The 23,273-nt window shown below is 35.1% G+C and overlaps 1 protein-coding gene across 12 annotated transcripts in view; it reads left to right on the top strand.

Annotated features, from left to right (window-relative positions):
- Window positions 1–23,273, top strand: part of FYB1 (FYN binding protein 1) — a 165,595-nt gene that overhangs the window by 124,909 nt on the left and 17,413 nt on the right. For 6 of the 12 annotated variants that reach the window (XR_002522509.2, XM_003899602.3, XM_003899600.3 and 3 more), the window contains exons 4-14: window positions 2,261–2,307; window positions 4,192–4,211; window positions 4,764–4,798; window positions 5,733–5,853; window positions 8,465–8,624; window positions 9,130–9,271; window positions 12,881–12,903; window positions 15,772–15,838; window positions 17,365–17,502; window positions 19,177–19,202; window positions 21,319–21,385. Coding sequence is in view for 8 of the 12 variants with exons in the window: in XM_003899602.3 (XP_003899651.2) it covers window positions 2,261–2,307; window positions 4,192–4,211; window positions 4,764–4,798; window positions 5,733–5,853; window positions 8,465–8,624; window positions 9,130–9,271; window positions 12,881–12,903; window positions 15,772–15,838; window positions 17,365–17,502; window positions 19,177–19,202; window positions 21,319–21,385 (846 nt within the window). In the remaining 4 variants the exon portion in view is untranslated. Of the gene's footprint in view, window positions 1–2,260; window positions 2,308–4,191; window positions 4,212–4,763; window positions 4,799–5,732; window positions 5,854–8,464; window positions 8,625–9,129; window positions 9,272–12,880; window positions 12,904–15,745; window positions 15,839–17,364; window positions 17,503–19,176; window positions 19,203–21,318; window positions 21,386–23,273 lie in introns of all 12 variants that reach the window. The other 6 variants (XM_003899601.3, XM_021939324.2, XM_031666129.1 and 3 more) reach the window with 3 other exon arrangements.

The raw sequence follows: 23,273 nt of genomic DNA, 5'->3' as shown, positions 1-23,273 counted from the left end.
GGGAAGTGAATTAGTATAAGGAACTGATGTAATTTGATGATTGATTTGGCATGGGACTGAAGATGAGTGAAAAACAAAGGATGAGTTGCTGCTTGATGGATATGTGAATTGTGGTGCCTTTCACCAAGAAAAGAAACCTAGTAGGGAGAGCAGATTTAGGCTGGGCTAAAAGGGGGAAACCTCAGTTTCTGAGATGGTAATATGGAACTGGCTGTAGGACACCCAAGATGTATACATTTGAATCGGAAACTCAGAAGGAAAGCCTGGGCTAGAGATTTCAACATGGAATTCGCCAACATTAAGATCATATATAAAGCTGTGGAGGTACATGAAACCGTAGGAAAAACTGCAAAGTGAAAAAAGAAGAAGAGAACCAAGACCAGAACACAACAGAACATCATCATTTAAAAGATAAGTCAAAAGAAAATAAACCACAGAGAAAATTGTGGGGTAGTAGCCAGAGAGACAAGAAGTGAGCCAGGAGCTATTTCTCATGGAAACAAACAAAGGAAACTCAAAGAGGGCAAAATGGCCAATACTGTCCAGGGCCACAAAGCAATCGAGTAAGATGCAATTTGAGAGGGTCCAGTGGATTTGGTAGCGAGTATTTTTAAGAATAGTCTCAGGGAAGAAGTGGCAATAGGGGAAAGATTGCAGTTGGGAAAGAAATGTGTGGGAGGAGAGGAAGTAGAGTCAGTGAATAAAGACAACTTTTTCTTAGCTTGGCTGGATAAAGGAGGAATATCTTGTGGTAATGTGAAGAATTCACAGAGGTAAAGTGAAGTGTTTGTTTCTTATGGAAACAGTAACTTGGGCTGAGGGAGAAAACAAAGAATGAGAGATTTAAGGGCAAAGAGTGAAGTAAGCAGAATATAAGTAATAAAGCAACACATGGAAGAAAGGGGGTAATCGATGGAGTAAAATTACTGAGAATTCAGATGAAATTAATAGCACAGGTTCAGAGAGTATAGAGAAGGTAAGGACGGGTATAACCGAAGATGAGTTTGTGGGTTAAGAAAATGTATTTTCTTAAGAGAACTCACACCTAATGACTGCTATTTTATCAGTGAAATAAGAAACAAGGTCATCTGATTATAGGGGAGCAGAGAGGAATCTAAGACTGAAGAAAGTGGTAAACATTTTTAATAGGTGTGGAGAAGGACGATGCAAGAGAAGGCTGACTACACAAAAAAGAGTGATGAGATTGTAGAAAAGCAGAGGGGGATACAGCTGAGATTTCATACCAATTGTTTGTAATGTCCAGAGTCAGTAAAATTGACAGCAATTTTCTTCAGTTATGTTAATTAACCTGAGAATAGGAATAGAAAATACAAATGGTCATATACATAAATAGGGATTTGTGGGGCCCAGGTATCAGTAATGCTATTAAGGGCAATTAGAGTGAAGCGGTTGGAATGAAGCACCTTGGAGTTCAGGGTGATAAAAGTGAAGCCAAGATGAATCCATCTGGAGAAAAGGAAGGAGTCAGGGATTGGAACTGTATTATTTATTTATTTATTTATTTATTTTGAGACAGAGTCTTACTCTGTTGCATAGGCTGGAGTGCAGTGGTGCCATCTTAGCTCATTGCAACCTCTGCCTCCCAGGCTTAAGCAATTCTTCCACTTCAACCTCCTGAGTAGCTGGGATTATAGGTGTGCAGTACCATGCCAGGCTAATTTTTTGTATTAGGTCGGTGCAAAAGTAATTGTGGCCTTTACCATTCATTTTATGGAAAAAACCATAATTACTTTTGCATCAACCTAATATTTTTAGGAGAGACGGCATTTTGCCCTGTTGCCCAGGCTGGTCTGGAACTCCTGACTTCAAGTGATCCATCTGCCTCAGCTTCCCAAAGTGCTGAGATTACAGGCGTGATCCATGGTGCCCAGCCCTAGAACTAATTCTCTTTTGTATATGTACCGTAGAACCAATTAAATGCCCTCATAATCCCAGAATTGAAGTGTTGATTTACTGCCAATTTAATGGAAAACATATTACCCTCCAGAAGCAATGAATGAATTGTATGAGTCTACTATGAATGGATGGTGCTATACTCAAGTTTCCCAATTCTCCATTTTCTGCCACAGAAGCAGCATAAATATAAGGCTAAAGCCTATGCTAGTGATGTGTGAAGCTTTAAATCAGGGCAAATATTCAAGATAAAAGAATAATTCACAAAATAATCATTTTCTCTTTTTCATTGTAAGGTGAGCATCTGCTTGTTCCATGTTCACTGTTTCTTCTTTCCTGTTTTCAGAAACCCTGTCAATGAAGACAATCAAGATGGTGTCATGCACTCTGATGGTAAAGGACAAAAACATATTTTATTTATTTACTTGTAAACTCAGGTACAGAAGTTTGAGCTATTCATTCTTATAGGCTCATTAATGAGTCATTATCATCATTGGTCTGTGCAGGGCCCCTCTCTTGTTTCATTTGTTTATTCCCTCTTATCCTCATAACTCACTTCCTTTCTCCTCCTTCCTTACTACAGACAAGTATTCGAACATATTTAATGTGTACGCGTGTTTGCACAAATTCTTCACATATTGTGACGTGTATGCATGTATTTAGTTCACAGAAAGAGTGTATTATAGGTTTCTCTAGTATTTTTGTACAATCGGCATAATGTGGTTTTGGGGCCCATTCATATTACTATGTGTGTGTTTAGTCTGTTGCTGTTAACGACTGCACAGTACTCCATGGTAGGCATCCATATTTCACTTGCCTCAAACTCACTGGTACCACAAACAGCAATGCAATGCACCTTCTTGTATACATCCCCATGTGGACGTCTCAGAGACTTACCTTTAAGATATATATCCCGCAGTGGAATGGTTGCTCAGAGCTATGGAATACTTAGATTGACCGAGTATGACTGGCATGCTCTCCAGAAGAGGTTGACCGAGTATGACTGGCATGCTCTCCAGAAGAGATGCATCTCTCTATACTCTCATCAATCGGTCCTGTTATTCAGTTTTCCCTTTTTCTCTTATGTGTATCAAATTATATCTCCTTTGAATTTCTATATCTCTGCTTACTCTTGAGTTTGAGCACTTTATTTGCTTATAAGCCTTTGTGGTTTCTTCTTCTGTAAGTTGCCAGTTTCTACCTTTTGACCATTTTTTTCTTGGAAGTGGTATATTTTTCTAGTTGACTTGTAGGAGTTCCTTTATATTTCAGACGTTAATGTCATGTCAATTTCCAACACTGCAAATATCTTCTCCCATTCGGTCAGTTATCTATTAACTTAGCCCATGCTGTCCTTCATTGAAGGTAAATAAATTTTGATATAATCAAATGTATTAATTTTGCCTTGTCATTTATGCTATTTAAGAAGTCCTTTTTCCAGGAAAATAAGAATATTCTCATTTTTTTCCTGTAGACTTTATCACATGAATATATTTAGGTCTTTGATCTCTTTGCAGTCCCCTTTGAGGAGTTAGTAGAAATCCAGGATTGCCTCATGCATGGAGCTAGTTTTCTCTTTACTGTCCTCTAAACAATCCATCATTTTCTCATTAATTTAGAGTGCTACCTTTATATTATATCAGCTCTATGTGTGTGTATGTGTATATTATGGGCCTGTTTATGTACATTTGTGTATGTCACTGAATTTTCTGCTCTATTACATTGTTCTATTTGCCTGTTCTTATACAAACACCACACTGTTTTTATTATTAATATTATTATATTATTCCTCTTAATATTGGATTATGTTTCAATATTCAGTAATTAGTTTTGATATTACACTGAACTCTTGAGTATTAATTTTTTTAAATCCAATTAACTTGATTTGTTTGATACATAAAAACAAATCCTTGGGAACAAATAAGTAAAAAGGTGTGAAACAGTGACTTTTTTTATACCTTGTTCCATACAAGTGCATCAAACCAAATGGACATCCCTTTTCATAAAGGTAATAGTGTATTAATTATTTCTTGGCCTTTGCATTATTTGATGAAAGCCAATGAAATGATTTTATAATTAAGTCACCATCATCAAATAAAAGCCATAGTAAAGATCTAAAGTACATATTTTATTTTCTATTTCTGTATCTTTGATAAAGCGTTAAGTTCTGTTAGATTATGAACTATTTTGAATATCATTATATTATATCCAATAATCTTACATTAAAGTGCTTCCTTATTACAAATGTATTAAATTTTTTTTTTTTTAATATTTTAGGTGCTGGAAACCTAGATGAGGTCAGATTTTTCTCTCTTCTCATATTATACTGATATAATTAGAATATTTCACAAGTATTATGATTCACTCCATATTGGTACAAACCAAACAGATGAAAATTCTTATGAGTAATGATAGTTTTCCATTTCTAATCTTATTTCATCCAAAATGCTTAAGACGTTACATACCAATCATCACACTGACTCATTATAATGCTGTAGTGCTGAACATAAACTTAAGTCTGACTACACGTCAGATTTATATAGCAAGATAGAAAAGGAAATCTTTTTGTTTTTGCTTTCCCAGTCTATTTCTAAGGAGAAAAAAAATATTTTAAACAAGCCAAACTTACATACAATGCAAGTTGTTTTACTGAGTATTTGAATTATTCTTTCAAAAATAATTCATAGTATGGTTCCTTTAAGTATTTATTCCTCTGGACCATTTAATACGTGGTTCAAATTATAAAAAATTTACATTCTTGCCTTTATTTTAAGTCTAAGCAATGTAATATGTGTGTGTTAACTTTTTAAATAACAAAAATTAATCATTATCAATATTTTTCTTTACAGGAACAAGACAGTGAAGGAGAAACATATGAAGACATGTATGAATTACACTCTTTACCATGGCAGTTTTCTTCAAAGATGAATACAATGTTTTGTATGAGGGATAGTGGATACATAGCAACACTAGGAGGGAAGCTTGATTTTTTCAAATGACTGTCATATAACTTTTATTTCAATTTAAAGGACCAAAAATTATTTAGTTCTCTAAGAGTTCTACGAAGAACTCTGTTAAAAAGCTGTTGTATGAGAGGCCAGAGACATGCCTATGAGATAAACCACAGTCAGGAAATCAAAGACAGAAATCTGATTTCTTACTCTTAGTGTATCCTTGCGCAGATGAGTTCATTTACATTACACCTTCTTCACCTGAACAGAGCTCCACCCACAGGGGTGCTATGAAAAATAATTTATCATGGCGCCCAGATGCCAAAGTGTCAACTGCTAAAGTGAAAAGATGTTAAAAAAAGAAGTTTCTTGGAAAAGAAATTTCTTGGAAAGTGGGTGAAAGTAGAAATGAATATATTATCTTACTTTATCATATGTTGATCTCAGATACCTTAATTTTCTCTACCTGGTGTTTATTCAACTAACTCTGACTCAAGTTTCGGAGCCAAGGTTTGCATGTGTACCTGTGAATGCACAGGCACATGTGCATATGAAAGAGAGAAAAAGAGACAAATTCTATTTATGCGAACATACAGCAAGAATGGGGCCTTTATAAATGGTGGCTTCCACTTGTTGGCACAAGTTGTCAGGGAAAGCAGAGCCTTTAGAAGATATCCTCAGCTGTGTGCCTCCTACTGGTTTTAAAAATAATCTCACACATTCTGGATTTTGAGAACCTTTGCCTTTTTACCTTCATCTGTACTTCAGATACCACCTTTTCTGCTATGAGTAGAAACTTCTAGGTAGGGAGTTCTGACACATCAACACCGGCTGATGCGAAAACAACCTAACAATTTTTATTCACAGAGAAGCATCCAAAGAAAGAGAGAAGAAAAGAGAAAAGGAGGAAAAGAAGAGGTTAGAGCTGGAGAAAAAGGAACAGAAAGAGAAAGAAAAGAAAGAACAAGAAATAAAGAAGAAATTTAAAGTAAGGGCTTGCTTGCTAATGGGTGAAAGAATAACAACTTTTTATACCTTTCACACAAAAGGGGTACCATTCTTGAAACCTTACATAGTTGAAGAATTACTCATTGTTTTCTAAAGTGTAATTATCTTCATAACAGTACTTTTTTGTCCAATACACCATCTTATTCCTTAACTAATATAATAAAATTTAAAAAAATATGGTGGTTCATAATTAGTGAACACCCAGGAAATTTATGTGGATTGAGTGAATGAATATTTACTTTTTCAAACCCATCTTGGCTCTCCCCATAATGCATTTCATATTAGCCTACTTATACTATGAATTAGCATCACACACATAAATATCCCTATGGTATGTATTATAGTGGGGTATTGGACACAGGTGTCTCCAGGGTGAACCAGACCTGTCTCAGAATAAGATTTCCATGAGCTACTCTAATTGCTAGTATCTAAACATGAGTTACATTATTGCCTTTATTTTAAGTCTGTATACATGCTGACTTCTGATACCTGCTGTTTCTCATCCCTCTTTGTCTGTGTGGATTCTGACCCCTGTATTCTCTGATCTCTGGTAATTGTGTGTCTTCTACCATTACTACCACCAGTAAACGCTACACTCATGGGCTATTTTCTCCTGGCTACACTATCTTTGATGACATGGCTCATCTGGCATGGGTCTGGCATGTCAGACATATTTAGGGTGATTATCTGAATTACAAAATTATTCTTTCAAAAAGAATTCACAGTATGGTTTCTTTAAATATTTATTTCTCTGGAGCATTTAATATGTGGCTCAAATTTTTAAAAAATGCTTTATATATAACTTCCCAGAATATTTATTGTATTAAAGCAAAGGTTCAAAGCATGGTGCAAGGAAAACATATAGCATCAAGTCAGTTAGACGAACTGATTCAAATTCCAGTGGTACATACAAGTTATGCAATCTTGGGCTTATCACTTAACTTTTCTGAGCCACTGATGCTTAATCTTTTAAGGGAGAATAAATGATACTACTCCAGAAAGTGTGTTACGGAACTAAAAAAATGCATAGCAGGCGCTGTATCATAAGATTCTCATTTGATTTTGAAAAAGCTCGCTATATATAAGTAAAATTATGATTACAGTATTAATATTAGAACATTTTACTTACACAGAATGCATGACTACCAATGTTTATATTTTCAAGGGAAAAAATAATTTCAATTAATTTATGAAAAATATATATAGCATACTTTCCATGGAGAGCTTGTTTGTAGATTTAAAGGAATTACGTGAAGTTTTTCCATATGTTTCTTTTGGAGAAATCAGCTTTACATTATTTCACTCATTCATTCAAATAATATTTTTAGTGAGAAAAGATAGGGTATGGAAATCATACCATTAAATATGAACTTAAAAGTCTGTCAAGACTAGGACTTCACCAGCTATATTCCTTTCACAAGATGATAATACATAATAGGTAAAAAAAATAAATAAATAAATATGAGAACTGAGCCTCATCAGCATCATGGCATATCATAATTTAACTTACATTCTTTTCTTTATTTCTTAGTAGTGCATGATAATGATATATGTTTATTATTAATGTCATCATAAATTCAATAAATTAAAGGTAGAGCTTCTTCAAAAGTCGTAATGCATATTTGCATATTTGCATATCAAAATATTCAAGAAATTCTGTTGAAAAGACACCAATTTAGGATTAGAAAATTAAGAATATGGGATTCATGGTCTAACCAAGATCATTACCCTTCTATCAATAAGCCACCATACTATTCAGAATATTAATTTTAAAGACCTCATGTAACATTTGCTTGCTATTTTTTGATTTGCAAGCTCATTTCTGAAATTTTGTCTTGTTTACAGCAGGTAATGTCTGCTTCAATTTTACAAACAATGAAAGGGGAAAAAACTCCATCTTCCAAATGGAGTCCTGGCATATTCCATAAAGACACGTAGCACACAGCATGGATTGTTGTACATAGTGCTATTCAGTTATTGGGGCTGCCTTTACAGGCCTCTTGCAGAATTCCTAGGCCAACAGATCCTGCCTCACTCTCCTGACCCCATGCACATATTCACCTGTCCTTAACTGGTCCTGCTTGGCCCCTGTAATTTTTTCATAACCCCTCCTGTAAGAAAAATATTCACCCTCAATTTCTTTTCTTTTTTTTTTTTTTTTTTTTTTTGAGACAGAGTCTCAGCCTGTCACCCAGACTGGAGTGCAGTGGCCAGATCTCAGCTCACTGCAAGCTCTGCCTCCCTGGTTTATGCCATTCTCCTGCTCTAACCTCCCGAGTAGCTGGGACTACAGGCGCCCGCCACCTCGCCCGGCTAGTTTTTTGTATTTTTTAGTAGAGACGGGGTTTCACCGTGTTAGCCAGGATGGTCTCAATCTCCTGACCTTGTGATCCGCCCGTCTCAGCCTCCCAAAGTGCTGGGATTACAGGCTTGAGCCACTGCGCCCAGCCCTCAATTTCTAGTTAAACTCTGTAAATGTTGGTTATAGGTAGGTTCACAAGTTGTAGATTTAGTATCTTTCAAAATTGCATTCCTTAAAGATTTTCTAAATTATAAGGAAATCTTTTCTGATTATTGTTTTCTCTTTGCAGCTAACAGGCCCTATTCAAGTCATCCATCTTGCAAAAGCTTGTTGTGATGTCAAAGGAGGAAAGAATGAACTGAGCTTCAAGCAAGGAGAGCAAATTGAAATCATCCGTATCACAGACAACCCAGAAGGAAAATGGCTGGGCAGAACAGCCAGGGGTTCATGTGAGTGCAAATTTTTCTATGGCTTCAAAGTGTTTTCTTTGCAAGGCAATATTCAATGTGCATGTTCCTCCAGAACTCCTCATAGGCACCAAGTTAGGAGTACTTTACAGAGTGGACAAAGGGAGGAAAATGTTAAATGGCAGGTATAGTTCCGTCTTCACCTCATCTGTTATCTTCATTGTGGGAAACAATGTAAAGTTTTATATTATTCCAGGAGGAACAAACAGCATTAGGTTTTTCATTGATGTTAAAAGGAAAAAATGCTTCATGTGAATCACTTTAGAATATTTAAAATAGAAGGTAGGCTTACATTAAACTACAACAGGATTAGACTTTGACAGAGTACAGTAAAATGTGGGTCTACCTGGGAGGTCTACAAATCAGAACTACAAGAAAATAAATCAGGGGAAAGTTTAAAGAGCAAATGTGCAATTGATATTTTATTCACAACTTTAAAATATTTAAACTACAGTTGCCTGAACATAAACCTTTCCCTTTTTGGTAGATGGCTATATTAAAACAACTGCTGTAGAGATTGACTATGATTCTTTGAAACTGAAAAAAGACTCTCTTGGTGCCCCGTCAAGACCTATTGAAGATGACCAAGAAGTATATGATGATGTTGCAGAGCAGGATAATATTAGCAGGTACGTGCAAGTGCATATTGTAGAACAGATCAAACTGTCTCCTTGTCAGAAATTTTGTATATTAAGATCCTAGAATTTTACCCTCCATAACTCCTACTGCTCTTTATCACTAAACTAAATGACCACTTACAATAACCCCAACATGAGTGAAAGGTCATTTGAAACTCTATAGTCTTTCTTTTGATTATATGCATCAAATGCTACTTGAAATATAGTGGGCCATTTGCCAGATCTTGTAAAATGTGTTGTCATTCTACAACGCTTTTATAATGTTCATTATGACTTGATTTTAGGGATATGCCTAATAGAAATATGATTTGGTAAAATATGAAGCATAAAATATAATATTTAGCCCATTTTTTCTCATAGATCTCTGATTCTAAATATATTTGTTATTTTTTGAAAATATGACAAAAAATGATTTTTATGGTAACCTCAGTTTGCTCTTTAAAAGTAAAAACTCTGTTTTTTTTAATGATCCCTAGGTATCAATTAAGGGTCCAACTTTCCATGGCCCATTTCACTAGATTAAAATGATCTTCACTTCAAGAATTATGGGAACACCTTCCTGGTATAGAGGAACAGAATAGAACATCTTTTCTGGAGGACCAATGAGAAGAAATTGGCCATGCCTCCCTTGTACCTCTCCTTCTCTTCTTTCCTTTCTCAGTCTTCTGCTTCCTTTCTCTCTCCATCTCTCCTCTTCCTCTTTTTGTTCCAGCTCTTATTTTTGTCATTCTTTTGTCTCTTTTGTACTTTTCCGTTCCCTTTCTCCTTTCATTCCTTCTTTCCTCCAATACCTCCATTTTCAGTTAAAGCCATAATCCCCTCAAGTTGAAAGGAAAAAAGAAGGAAAATCTCTAGTCCAGTTCAGAATTTTTATTTTTTTGATGACTCCCTTGTAAAACTAGGAAACCCCCATTATGATCCTAAAATACATAACCTGTGCTAGCTCTTCACCTGGGTAAAACTGTATCTGCATTCTTCAAAACTCAAATTCCAAAGGAAGCAATCTTCATTGTCAGCCATTTCTAAAACACCAAATTAGTAATACACTGAAAAAGCACGTAAGAATTAAATATTCCTCTTATGATCTTTTATATCAGAGTATCAATTAAACTTGTTATGCCACGTTCTAGCAGTTTTGTCTTTCTAAAATGAATTATAGTCTGCTATGGCTTCTTACCATGTTCTAAACATAAATTATGCAACATATACCAAAATATACAATGCATGCACTAGAGTTTGGAGATCATTAATTGACTTTAGTCAAACATCAACCTAGTGTGAATCTGTAAATGCCAGTTTTCGGGTCAGATGAAGTTCCAAATTGTCATATTCTATAACTTTCAGAATTTTCATAAGTATGTCAAGTATATTACCAATGTATATACTTTGCATGTGCCTTTTGTTTGTTTTTCAAAAAGCACATTTCCTTAATTTTTGGTGAAAGAATTCCAGTTACATTAATGAACGCATATTTACACTGATGTGCATACTCAAGAAAAAATAATAAAACCAGGAAAAAAATGATATTCTTAAAATGAAACTTTGTTTAACCATATTGGGTGACTATTTCCCAAAACTAGCATTATCACCTTTTCCCATTTTATTGAATCCATACATACTATAACTCTAAAAACCTGCTCTACTTTAGTAAACATGTAACAAAAAAAGAATCTTATATTTAGTAAAAGCAGGAAGTTAGAAGAGTTGTATGGTTTTAATGCTCAGTATCTTAAATGAGTATAGCTCCACAATATTTACTAGCATCTAGCCCTTCTTATGCACCCTTAATAAGAAAATTAAAGAAGAAGCCATTTCTATACATGTTTTATTTTTGAAACTGCAGCTGCTGCTGGCAGAGATCTCATAACAGAACATGCTTTGTTCTTAGAAAAAGGGAAGATGCTGAGTGTAGCCGGCAGCTTGCCCTGGCAAGAAGAGGAAGAGAAGGCATCATCTTCTCCCTCCTGCTCATGACTCCTGACTCAGGCACTCTACTGGCTCTTTCCTGATTCCCTAGAGTGAAGAGCAATGGCTGTGAGTGCTTCAAACTCAGGGAGCAGACTTGAGGCTTCAAAGCACAGCCCCTGACAGCTGTCCTTCTCTTTTTCTTCTCCACTAAAGCAGTATCTACAGCGAATATGAAACATCGAAGAAAAGGGAATTGCAAATGCAAATACCCCTCTACCATTTCATAGCAAACCTTCTTCCTTTCATATATACATCTCTCTCCCTCTCCTCTCCTATCATGCCCTGCTCCTTCTACCTCTTCTTCACTTCATCAAATATTATACATTCTAAACGACCATTTTAGGAAATTGAATAATTGCTCTAGACATGAAATAAAACAGGAGCTCTGCTCCTTATTCCAACAACCCTGTTCTTTGGAAATTGGTATAAAAATCCAAGATGAAAAGTATCTGCCAAGAGTGGCAGCCAAGCAGAATGCAGCTCTTCGCATAATTCCAACTGCCTGCTTCATGCATCAAGCTCAGAGGGAAGAGTCAGGAAAAAGAAATGTCAAAATGGTACATAAGCAAGCGAGAGTGTACTGCAACTTCTTCAAAAAGCAGCTCCTTATTTATATAGGAAGACATTTATAGCATGTTTTCCTACAGAGTTCCTGACAGCAACTTTATGTTTTTATTTCAAATTTAACAGGAGATCTGCATCAGATCAATTTCTTTCACTTACTTTTAACGTTAGGAAATCAGATATGAGTACTATATAATTGTCCTCTAAGACACTAACATTAAACTGTTATCTGTTGCTGGCAGATTAACCAACGTGGAAAACTGGGGGTATAGTGAGTGCAGCTAGGTGTAAAAGTGGGCGTAGTCAAGTCACTTAATTTCTCAGAGCCTGGTTTCTTTTCTGTATAATGAAGGAATTGAAGAGATGACTTCTGGGATTTTTTCCATTCTCACAGTCTACATTTCCTTTGATCTCACAGAAATCACATTTTAGTGGGAGATATAGGCAGGAAAAGAGACAATTATAACATAAATGCTAAAATAGAGAAAATATATAATGATATGAAACTAAATAAGAAACATAGGCAATCTGGATTTAGAGAGTCAGCAGTCATACCAAATAAAAGCCCCCTGAATGAGAATTCAAGTTTTTGAAGTTCTCCCTTTAAAGAAAAATGACTGCTATTAGACTAAGAGTAAAATGCTATGGTCAAAATATATTGAAAGATAATTTAATTTAACACAATGATAATTGTGCTATGTGACTCATGGAATAATAATACCCTTGGGGCTTGTTTTAATGGTCCATCTAGTGAATGATGTAATAATGTATCATCTGAAAACAACCTCATAGAAAAATATCAAAAGCAAACAATATCATCATTTTGTATATCATATGTAGCATTATAATTAACTTAATTCTTGTTGTTTTTGTTTGTTTTGTTTTGTTGCCTTGTAATTACCCATCTATGATGATAAGAAATGTTTTTTCCTCTTCATATACAACATTCTAAGAACTTTCAACTGGAATGTTATTTCTCTTTTGAATAACTGATCAGAATATGTACCTGTCTTCTTCCTAGCTAAGTAATTCATAGATTAACTTCCTATTTCTGGGTTTTTTTTCTAGCCACAGTCAGAGTGGAAGTGGAGGTAAGCCACACACTTCTTAAAATGACGTTTTACAATTGATACATATATTGGCATGTATTTATGGAGAACATGTGTTATTTTGTTACATGCATAGAATGTGTATTGTTCAAGTCAGTGTATTTAGGCTATCCATCATCATGAGCATTTATCATTTTTATGTGTTGAGAACATTTCGAGTTCTCATTTCTGGCTATTTTGAAATGTATAATGTATTGTTGTTAATTATAGTCACCCTACTCTACTATTAAGCATTAGAACTTATTCCTTCTATCTAACCGTATGCTTGTACCCATTCACCAATCTCTCTTCATGTCCCTCAAACACATTTTTACATCCCTTTCAGCCTCTGGTAACAATCACTCTACTCTCTACTTCCATGAAATAAACTTTTTTAGCTCCCACATATGTGTGAGTACATGCAGTATTTGTCTATCTGACTTATTCCACTTAATATGACCTCCAGCTTCATCCATGTTGCTGCAAATGACATGATTTCATTCTTTTTTATGACCAAAGAGTATTTCATGGTGTATAGACCAAACTTTCTTTATCCATTCATCCAATGATAATTAGGTTGATTCTATATCTTTGCTACTGCGAATAGTGCTGCAATAAACTTGGGGGTGCAGATATCCATTTAATATACTGATTCCCTTTCCTTCAGAAAAATATCCAGTAGTGAGATTGCTGGATTGCATGATAGTTCTATTTTAAGTTTTTTTTGAAAAATCTCCATGTTTTCCGTAATGACTGTACGAATATATATTCCCACCGACAGTATGAGTTTCTTTTTTACCACATCCTCGCCAGCATCTGTTATTATTTTTCTTTTTGATAACAGCCATTCTAATTGGGGTAAGATAATATCTCATTGTGGTTTTGATTTGCATTTCCCTGATGATTAGTGATGTTGAGCATTTTATCATATACCTGTTGGCCATTTGTATGTCTTCTTTTGAGAAATGTCTTTTTAGATCCTTTGCCTGCCTTTATATGGGATTGTTTGGGAATTTTGCTGTTGAGTTGATTGAGTTTTTGTATATTCTGAATATTCATCCCTTTGGGGATGAATAGCTTGCAAATGTTTTCTCCCATTCAACAAGTTGTCTCTTCACTCTGTTGATTGTTTGCTTTGCCATACAGAAGCTTTTAGTTAAATATAATCCCATTTGTCTATTTTTGTTTTTGTTGCCTGTGCTTGTGGGGTGTTAGTCATGAAATCTCTACCTAGACCAATATCTTAGAATGTTTTCTCTATGTTTTCTTATAGTTGTTTTATACTTTTAGGTCTTATGTTTAAATCCTTAATCCATCTTGAGTTGATTTTTGTATGTGGTGAGACATGGGGCCTAGTTTTATTCTTTTACATATGGATATCCAGTTTTCTCAGCACCACTTACTGATGAGGGTGTTTCTTTCCCCAGTGTATGTTCTTGGTGCCTTTTTCTAAAATCAGTTGGCTATAAATATGTGGCTTTATTTCTGGGTTCTCTATTCTGTTTCATTGGTTTTTGTTTCTGTTTTTATACCAACGGTGTGCTGTTTCAGTTACAACAGCCTTGTAATATAATTTGAAGTCAAGGAGTGTGATGCTGCCAGCTTTATTCTTTTTGCTCAGGATTGCTTTGGCTATTAATGCTCTTTTTTATTGCATACAAATTTAAGGTTTTTTTTTCCTATTCTGTGAAAAATGACATTGGTATTTTGATAGGGATTACATTAAATTTGTAAATTGATTTGGGTAGTATGGTCCTTTTAACAATATTAATTATACTAATATGTGAGCATGGGAAACCATGCACTTTTATGAGTAACTTCTTCATAAGTCTCCATCATGTTTGTGTATATTAATGAAAAAAATGCTTTAGTTTACAAATAATGAGAGAGATCTTAATATGATGGAAAGAACACTAACTTGAGAGTCAATAAACTGGATTCTAGAGCTGGCCACCAAGTGACTCTGAGTAAGCCACTTCTTTCTTTTAAGTTTGCTATAGATCATATGGTGACTCCACTCCAGTGTGTTCAGAACAGTCTTGATTTATGCCAGTCATCAGAGCACAATTAAAAACAACATTCTCCTTCACTTTCAGAAGTGTTTTTGTTTAGACGATAACCTGTCTAGTCACCTTGACTATAACTCAATGGCCCCTATATGTCCCAGCACCAAAATAAGGGATTTGATCTAACACCTTGCAGTGCGAAAGTTCTCATACTAAAAGTCAAATTTCAAGGTCATTCTACATATTTTTTGCACATAGAAACTACTCAATAAACAATTGTTAAGTAAATATCTGTCAAATAGCAAGTCTTCTGAGGAGCGTAGAAAAACAAATGAAACTGGAAACAGTTTAACTTTCAAAAATGTGTATTTAAAAAGTCACTTTTCACTTCTTTCTGTTTCAACTACCATCAATATTTACAAATTCACCTTTCATCCCACTGCTTTTCTTCACTTGTGTCCTGATCAGTATCTTTTCCTAAATGTCTCCTGACCATTAACTAGTTAGCTAGATTTATATCACCTCCTCACTTCTTTTTCCATAATAAATATTTAACTCCATCCCCTATTTAAGTTTACTTTTTCCAATGTTTTTGTACCCTCATTCCTTTCAACTGAAGTCCACAGTGCCTCTTAGCCCTCATTTTGTTATTGCAATTTCACCCCTAAGAATTCTTTATAAAATGATCAACAAAGTAAGTAATTATGGGATAGTAGGAAAATAGTGTTTTTTTATTTAAATGGCTTATATGAAAGTGAAATGTTCTCTGCAGTTAAATAAGGAAGATTTATAATGAAAACCTGAGTGATCATTACATAACCAAATTATAAAATTAACAGAAGGTTTTCCTCCAATCCAAATGAAGGGATATTCCCTCCACCACCAGATGATGACATTTATGATGGGATTGAAGAGGAAGATGCTGATGATGGGTAAGAATAATCAGTGAACTGCTTTTTGCAAATTATTATATATACATTGAAATTTAGTTTTGATTTCCAGTTAAAATAAAAAGCAGAAAATAGTGTTCTTTCTTACATTACCCCAAATGATTTGAATGTTTAATTAACAGCAGTTGTAAACCGGGAAGTGTAATTGCACCACACTTCAAACAAAATGTTTGATTGTTTGGAAGAACCTCAGTAACTATAGCAAAACAAGTGAAATGAAAAAAAAAAAAGATAAATTACAGGTGTTGAGGATATTTTTAAGCCTTTTCTAATAAAGTCTTTATTGATCAATAATTTACTTTTACAACAGTCCCTGAAGAGTTTATCAGTTGCATGGCTATCCCTTGTGTAATAACATGATTATAATATAGGCAACCCAAATAAATTGAGACCTATGCTACCTATGGCAGAACCAGAATTGAATACTTCATCTTTTAGCTTAACAATAAATATCTGCTCATTTATAATAATTATAACAATTTATAAAAATAAAAATACTTTAGGTCAGTAAGAAAATAAATTTTCTTTTTCCATTTTAAATGGCATATTTAAAAGTTTAAGGTTTTTTTCTTTTTTCTTTTTTCTTTTTTTTTTTTTTTGAGACTTGAGTTTTGCTCTGGTTGCCCAGGCTAGAATGCAATGGCACGATCTCGGCTCACCGCAACCTCCACCTCCCAGGTTCAAACAATTCTCCTGCCTCAGCCTCCCAAGTAGTTGGGTTTACAGGCATGCGCCATCACACCTGGCTTATTTTGTATTTTTAGTAGAGATGGGTTTTCTCCATGTTGGTCAGGCTGGTCTCGAACTTCTGATCTTGGGTGATCTGCCTGCCCTAGCCCCTCAAAGTGCTGGGATTATAGACGTGAGCCACCATGCCCAGCCTAAGATTTCTTAATTACTTCATTTTAATCATAAATAAAGCAAAATTGGTGCTCAAGCTTTTTTTTTTTTTTTTTTTTTGAGACCAGGTCTCACTCTGTTGCCCAGGCTAGAGTGCAGTGGTAGGATCATAGCTCACTGTAGCCTCAAACTCCCAGGTTCAAGCAATCCTCCCACCTCAGCCTCTGAGCAGCTGGGACCACAGGTGTGCACCACTGCACCCAGCTAATGTTTTTTATTTTTTAGTAGAGATGAGGTCTCACTATGTTGCCCAAGCTTGTTTCAAACTCCTGGGCTTAAGCAGTCCTCCCACCTTGGCTTCCCAAAGTGCCAGGATCACAGGTGTGAGCCACTGCACCCAGTTGTTTAAAACTTAATCCTTAGGGACTTGCTTCACATTTTAAAAAGTGGGAGAATTCTCACTTAATAGAAAAAAAAGATCAAGTTCGTAGGAGCAGTATTCAATCACCATGATCTATAAACTTAATAACACTATTTTGTCCAATAAAATGAGTTGTTTACTGCCTGAATTATTAATGTGGTATAATTATAAGGAATCTGAATGTCCACACAATGTCTTCACTTGCCACTGATTATTACATTCTGATCAATGCCTGCATGCTCCAAAGCTCCACACTACAGGTTCAAGAGAAGAGTAATACGTGGTCCTGGGGGATTTTGAAGATGTTAAAGGGAAAAGATGACAAAAAGAAAAGTATACGAGAGAAACCTAAAGTCTCTGAGTCAGACAATGATGAAGGTTCATCGTAAGAGTCAACCAACCAAATCCAGTGTACAATAACTACACTAATATGTATTTAATCAAATGCTACTAATATTCTATAAGCAATAACCAAATTCTGATAGACTTAAATCACCTTAATGCAATTTTCTATTAATCACCTTAGCCCGGTTGATGGTGTCAACTTTATGGTCATGCGTTACATAAAAGAAGGCCAAGTACTCAGAAATCATCCTGCAATTCAAAGATATATTTTACTTTCTTCACAAAAATGTGCAAAAACACACATGTACACATAAGTGCACACATACCCTCTGACGCTCATGCACACAGTCATACACAAACACTAACACACCCATTTAGTAGGACCTTTTAAAATACAGCATTACATCTGAAAACTCACAATTCCAATGCCACATTTTACTACAGAGTATTTTATATTGAATACTCTTCAAAATATACACTCTTTTTTAATAGTTTGAAATAAAGAACATAATTTTGAATTTTTTTCTAAATACAATAATTAAAGACTTTTAACTCTGTTACACTATAATGATATGTTAATAATTTTCTCTGTACTAAAAGTATTCTAAATATCTTAAGTTTGTCCAAGTAAAATCTAAGGCATAACTTTTATCATTCCATTCCAAAAATAATCCTTTAGTATACATTCCACACATATGAATTTGAAAAATCTTAATCATATTCCCTGGTACAAGAAAATCTTTCTGTTTTATATTTACCTCATGAATTCACCACATTTAGCTTAAGTCTTTATAAGATGTTAATTCCATATAGCATTCCCAATTGGATTGTAAAGCCCCAAAGCAACAAGTCAATACACAGTACACTTGAAATTCTAGGAAAACACAAGAAACCTTCTCTTCTCTTGAGCAGCATTACTCAAATATAACCCTTACTGAAAAATGAGAGGGTTTTTTTTTCCTGCTTCAATTACATACTATCCAAATCTGATTTGGGATCATTTGAATTAATGATCCCTCACACTCTATTCTAACCAGTCATTTCTGTCCTGTGCACCATTCTTTCCGTGGGGTGTGTGTGTGTGTGGTGTGTATTTAGAAGTCATATTTCAGAAAATAGAAGCATGGGTCTTCTTATGTTGCAGCTAAATGCCACCTAATCCTGATTTCAGATCACTTTAATTAATAAGCTGTCACTCTCCGGTTTAAGTAAATATTCCTCTTATTCACCATTTTCCTTTTTGGGAATATATATGCACATATTGGGAAACATGGTCATATTCCTATGACCTCTGTTAATTTTGAGTCTGTATTTCTACTCTTTAAATAAGCAGTTTGGAGGCAGAGATATGTATGCCACAATGCCTCCAAAATACTGAATCCTTTTCATTTACTCTGGTGTGATATTATACCCAAACCTCATATAACAAATCTGGAAATTTTGATCCAATGGCTGTGGGCAAAATAAACCAATTGAGTATCTTGATTCTGCACGTTTTGGCAAACATTTGGGGTTCAAAAATTGTCTTGCTAAGTTCCAAATTGATAAACAGAAACGGACTTAGAGGAGAAATGGAGGATGAGAAAGAAATAATGGTCAACAGATGAAGTAACCTAATATGCCTCCAGGCTGTTGCCTCTTTATACTCTCCTACTGAATCAATTTCTGTGTTCGTGTTAGTCTGATTATAATTGTGTTGTCACTTTCTTTGTAGTTTCCCTGCTCCTCCTACACAATTGGGTAAGTAATAAAAACTAATAGTATGTTCTATATGTTCATTTCTTGCAGTGTGGTAGTGTGAAAGCATTGGATATAGTCACAGTAACTGCATTAAAGTCCTGACTCTGAAAATAATAAATTGTGTAACCTTGAGCAAGTAACTTTACCATGGGTGGCCACAGGTGCTCAATGATAAAATAGCAAGATGAGAAAAATAAAAAAGATTGATAGTTTTTAAACTGTTCTTCCAGGAGCCACTATTGGGTTAGGGATAAGTGGGAAGGGATGAGCACCCATTTTCCCTGTGTCCCCCAGCCCCAATTCAGTCCAAGCTTGATACATGAGACTTCGGCATTAGGATATCTAAAAACATGCCAGATTACATGCCAGTAAGGCTCTTCTAAATCTAATTTCTTTGAATATTTAAATGGATAGTTTATATTGTATTTGGAAAATGTTAAATATAACAGCTTCTTTATACAATTTCAATCAGTTACTGTTTTTTCCCTGCTGAGACAGGTCTTTAGATGTTTTTAAAATTTACTTTGAACAAAATAAAATGTTGTCTTAAGAATATTCAGGGACTTTCAAAAAGTTTATTTATTTTAACTTATAAGTATATTAAAAGAAAAACCAACACACAGGTAATCTATTCGTCTATAGACCCTTTATCTGACATTAGAGCTGTCTTTTCAGTTATGTGAAAACATGTAAGGGATAAACTCAAACTGATCAGTGCCTGATAATAAGCTTGTATTCCAATCTATAATATTTTTAAAGTATTCAAAAAATTAACTCTTCAAAAAGTAGGTGTAAAATGGAACAAAAGTAATCAATTCTGTAAAAAATAAGGTTTTGTTAGAATTGCTTGTTGTTCTTAAATATGTTTTAAGTGCATGTGCACGGAGTAGTAGCTTTTGACCCTTCTAGATGACATTTTTCAAAGTATTTATGTTTCATACAGCTAAGCAAGTTTCATCGTGTGAAATTAATTAACCTGAGTACACACGAGGGTGGAGGATATGGAGGGGGGGAATTTATAAAGGAAATCAATTCCTTGCCACTACCAGAGAGCATTTAAACTTTTTACGGTAATGACTCCTTAAAATACTTGAAATTTCTCCAACTCAATCTCTTCAGCTTCATTGGCTGTAGAGCAATTAATAGTTGCAGAGAGTAAGCATTCTTCCTTAATTTTTTATTTATTATATTTTGTTTTGTTTTATTTTTGACACGGAGTCTCGCACTCTCGCCCAGGCTGGAGTGCAGTGGCACAGTCTGGGCTCACAGCAAGCTCCGCCTCCCGGGTTCACGCCATTCTCCTGCCTCAGCCTCCTGAGTAGCTGGGACTACAGGGGCCCGTCACCATGCTCGGCTAATTTTTTGTAATTTTAGTAGAGACGGGGTTTCACCGTGTTAGCCAGGATGGTCTCAATCTCCTAACCTTGTGATCCGCCCACGCTGACCTTATTAATAAGAAGTCTAGAAGGGAGAAAAAGCTCTAATGATTGGAAAAGCCGTTGAACCAGTTAAGGTCACGACAACTTTTCTGCCAATACTGTTTCTCAGTACCTGTTGGTATCAGGAGTATTTAGTTAAAAGAAATAATCTTTCCATTTAAAGGTGGTGCCACTCCTAATATCACTGTAAGGTAAAAGGTAATGGGAAACAGATCAGTGAGGCGAAGGAAAGGAGGAAGGAAGGCGGGAGGGGGACATTTAAATAGGATGATATATATTATCACAGCACCCTAAATCCCATAAGAATCTCAATTTCTATCTCCACTTCATCCTGCCAATGGCCAGTAATGTTGATTTGTTTATCAGCAATTTGCCACTTCTGACATTCATTGCACTTGTAGATCTTCAGATAGTCATAGCCACTGTTCCATGAGTTTTTTTCCAGATAACAATGATTATCATTATGGTCACCGGTTTTTTGAGGATAATTTAACCCACGGCAAGTAATAACCTCTCCCCTTTCAGAAGCAGACAATGCTTCCAGGAGAAATGTACCGAGACACTAGGAAAACTTTTATTGTCCTTGAAGCAATCTTTATATTAAAAACGTCATTGAATGCTCATATCAAAATCTAAACTAACAGTGCTTCAACCTTTGATATTTTGTCTTTTGTTAGACATGGGAGATGAAGTTTACGATGATGTGGATACCTCTGATTTCCCTATTTCATCAGCAGAGATGAGGTAATTAAAATGCTTCCATTACAATGAAGTAATGAAAATGAGAATACTCAAGAAAATTCAACTGAAATAAAAAGCCAGTGGGATTGTGTGTCTACTGTGTGCAATCCTGTTGGCTCCGACCTCCTCTCTAACGCTGTGTTTCCTTCCGATCTCAGCTCTACCTCCCTGCGAGGTTTGAGAGTAGGTACCCCCAATCCTTCGTCCCAATCTCCACCCCTTTCTCCCCTCATTCTCTTCCATCCCCCTGGTTCTGCTCCTTGTTTCCTGATTAACCTTGGGCCTGTGACTCACTGATGTCTGGTTTATTTATTCATTCATTCACTGGGAAACATGTTTAAGATCTCGGTCACAACTAGTCTCATTGATTCTTCTCCTCTCTTTATTTGTACTGTTTTCCCCAAACCTTTTTTTCTTGAATATACTTCTTAGCTTACATCTCAGCTCTCAGCTCTCACTCATCTTGTTCAAGCCACCTCTGTCTTCTGCAAGATAGTTTCCTTTATGAAAAAAAGAAAAAAAAAGATTTATTTGTAAATGGACATTTAGGTAGGTTACATTCAAATCTTAAAAAATTAATTTTAGGCTAAAATTGTATAAAATCAGTTAATATCAAGTAATACAAAAGGAGTGCCTTTTGGATTTTTTTTTTTGAAATAGAAAATAACATGGTAGGATGCTTTCTCATAATCCAATAAATACATGAAATGATTTGATACATACTGGGTATAAAAGCAAGAACACCTATCTAGCTTTTTCAGGAAAAAAGAAAGATGACTCAAAAGATCTTGTATTTGAATAAAGGATGAAAGTAACAAAAATGGAATGCAGTAAGTGGTGTCTTCTGAGTTGTACTGGTAAAAATGCATTAGTAAATGCTAAGAATTAATTTTTGCCAAAATTGTTAAACTAATTTTATGGAACTAGAGAGAGTATCAAGATCAAAGACTCTGAAGGGAAAATATGCCATCATTCATATATGAAGATCAAGTTCCACAGGCAACACAAATAAGAAACATGAAAAGAGAATCGTTGCCCTTTTTTTAATTCTCCGTGAAACAAAAATGGAATCTTCAGTAATATGTTCAAGTTTTACTATTTCTCACCAGTGGTGTTTCGATCCTTTACAGTTGTTAATACTTTTTTTTTTTTTTTTGCTTTATATTACTGTAGAAATGCCATCACATTCCATAAAATCACTCTAGGAACCCAGAGTCACACACGGGCTGTATTCTTCAAACAAAATAAACCCCAGCTGACTAAGCTTTATGGGATATGGACAATTTTCTTCCCCATTTTGCTTATTTTCAGAGTTTAAAGCAAGTTTGTGTTCTCCAATGTCATATTCTATTTTTAAATAAATTTCAATAAAATTTTTAAAAGATACCTTGTAGGGCATTTCTAAGTTTCATGTATATTCTGATTGCCCCAGAGAGTTCATCTGGGACAGTATTTCCACAAATGCCCAGACTACCACAGGCAGTACTGCGGGCATTCGCAGAGCCTGAGCTAGATATTGTGCCAGTTCTTTCCACAATGAATGAACTAAAAGCTAAGATTCCAAAATTGAGAATTAAACTTAAAATAAATTGGTTACAAACAAAACTTTATCTTAGATCATCTAAATAAAAATTCTTATATTCTAATTTTTAAAATGCTCACTAAAGATATCTACAGCCCTTCCCTACCATTCATAATTTAACCCTAGTGAATGGTTCTCAACTTTGGTTACAAATTAATATCATGCGGGAAGCTCTTAAAATGTGTCCATCACTACATGGACCTCGCTCAGACTAAATTAAATCTTTAAATTAATTTAAATTAGAACGTCCAGGAATTGGGCAAGAGCAGTAGTATGCTTTAAAAGCTTCCCAGGTGATCCTCTGTGTGG

Source organism: Papio anubis, chromosome 5 (genome assembly GCF_008728515.1).
Source record: "Papio anubis isolate 15944 chromosome 5, Panubis1.0, whole genome shotgun sequence".
Classification (NCBI taxonomy): Eukaryota; Metazoa; Chordata; class Mammalia; order Primates; family Cercopithecidae; genus Papio; species Papio anubis.
Note: the sequence above shows the minus strand (reverse complement) of the source record. Positions and strands in the feature narration are given on the sequence as shown.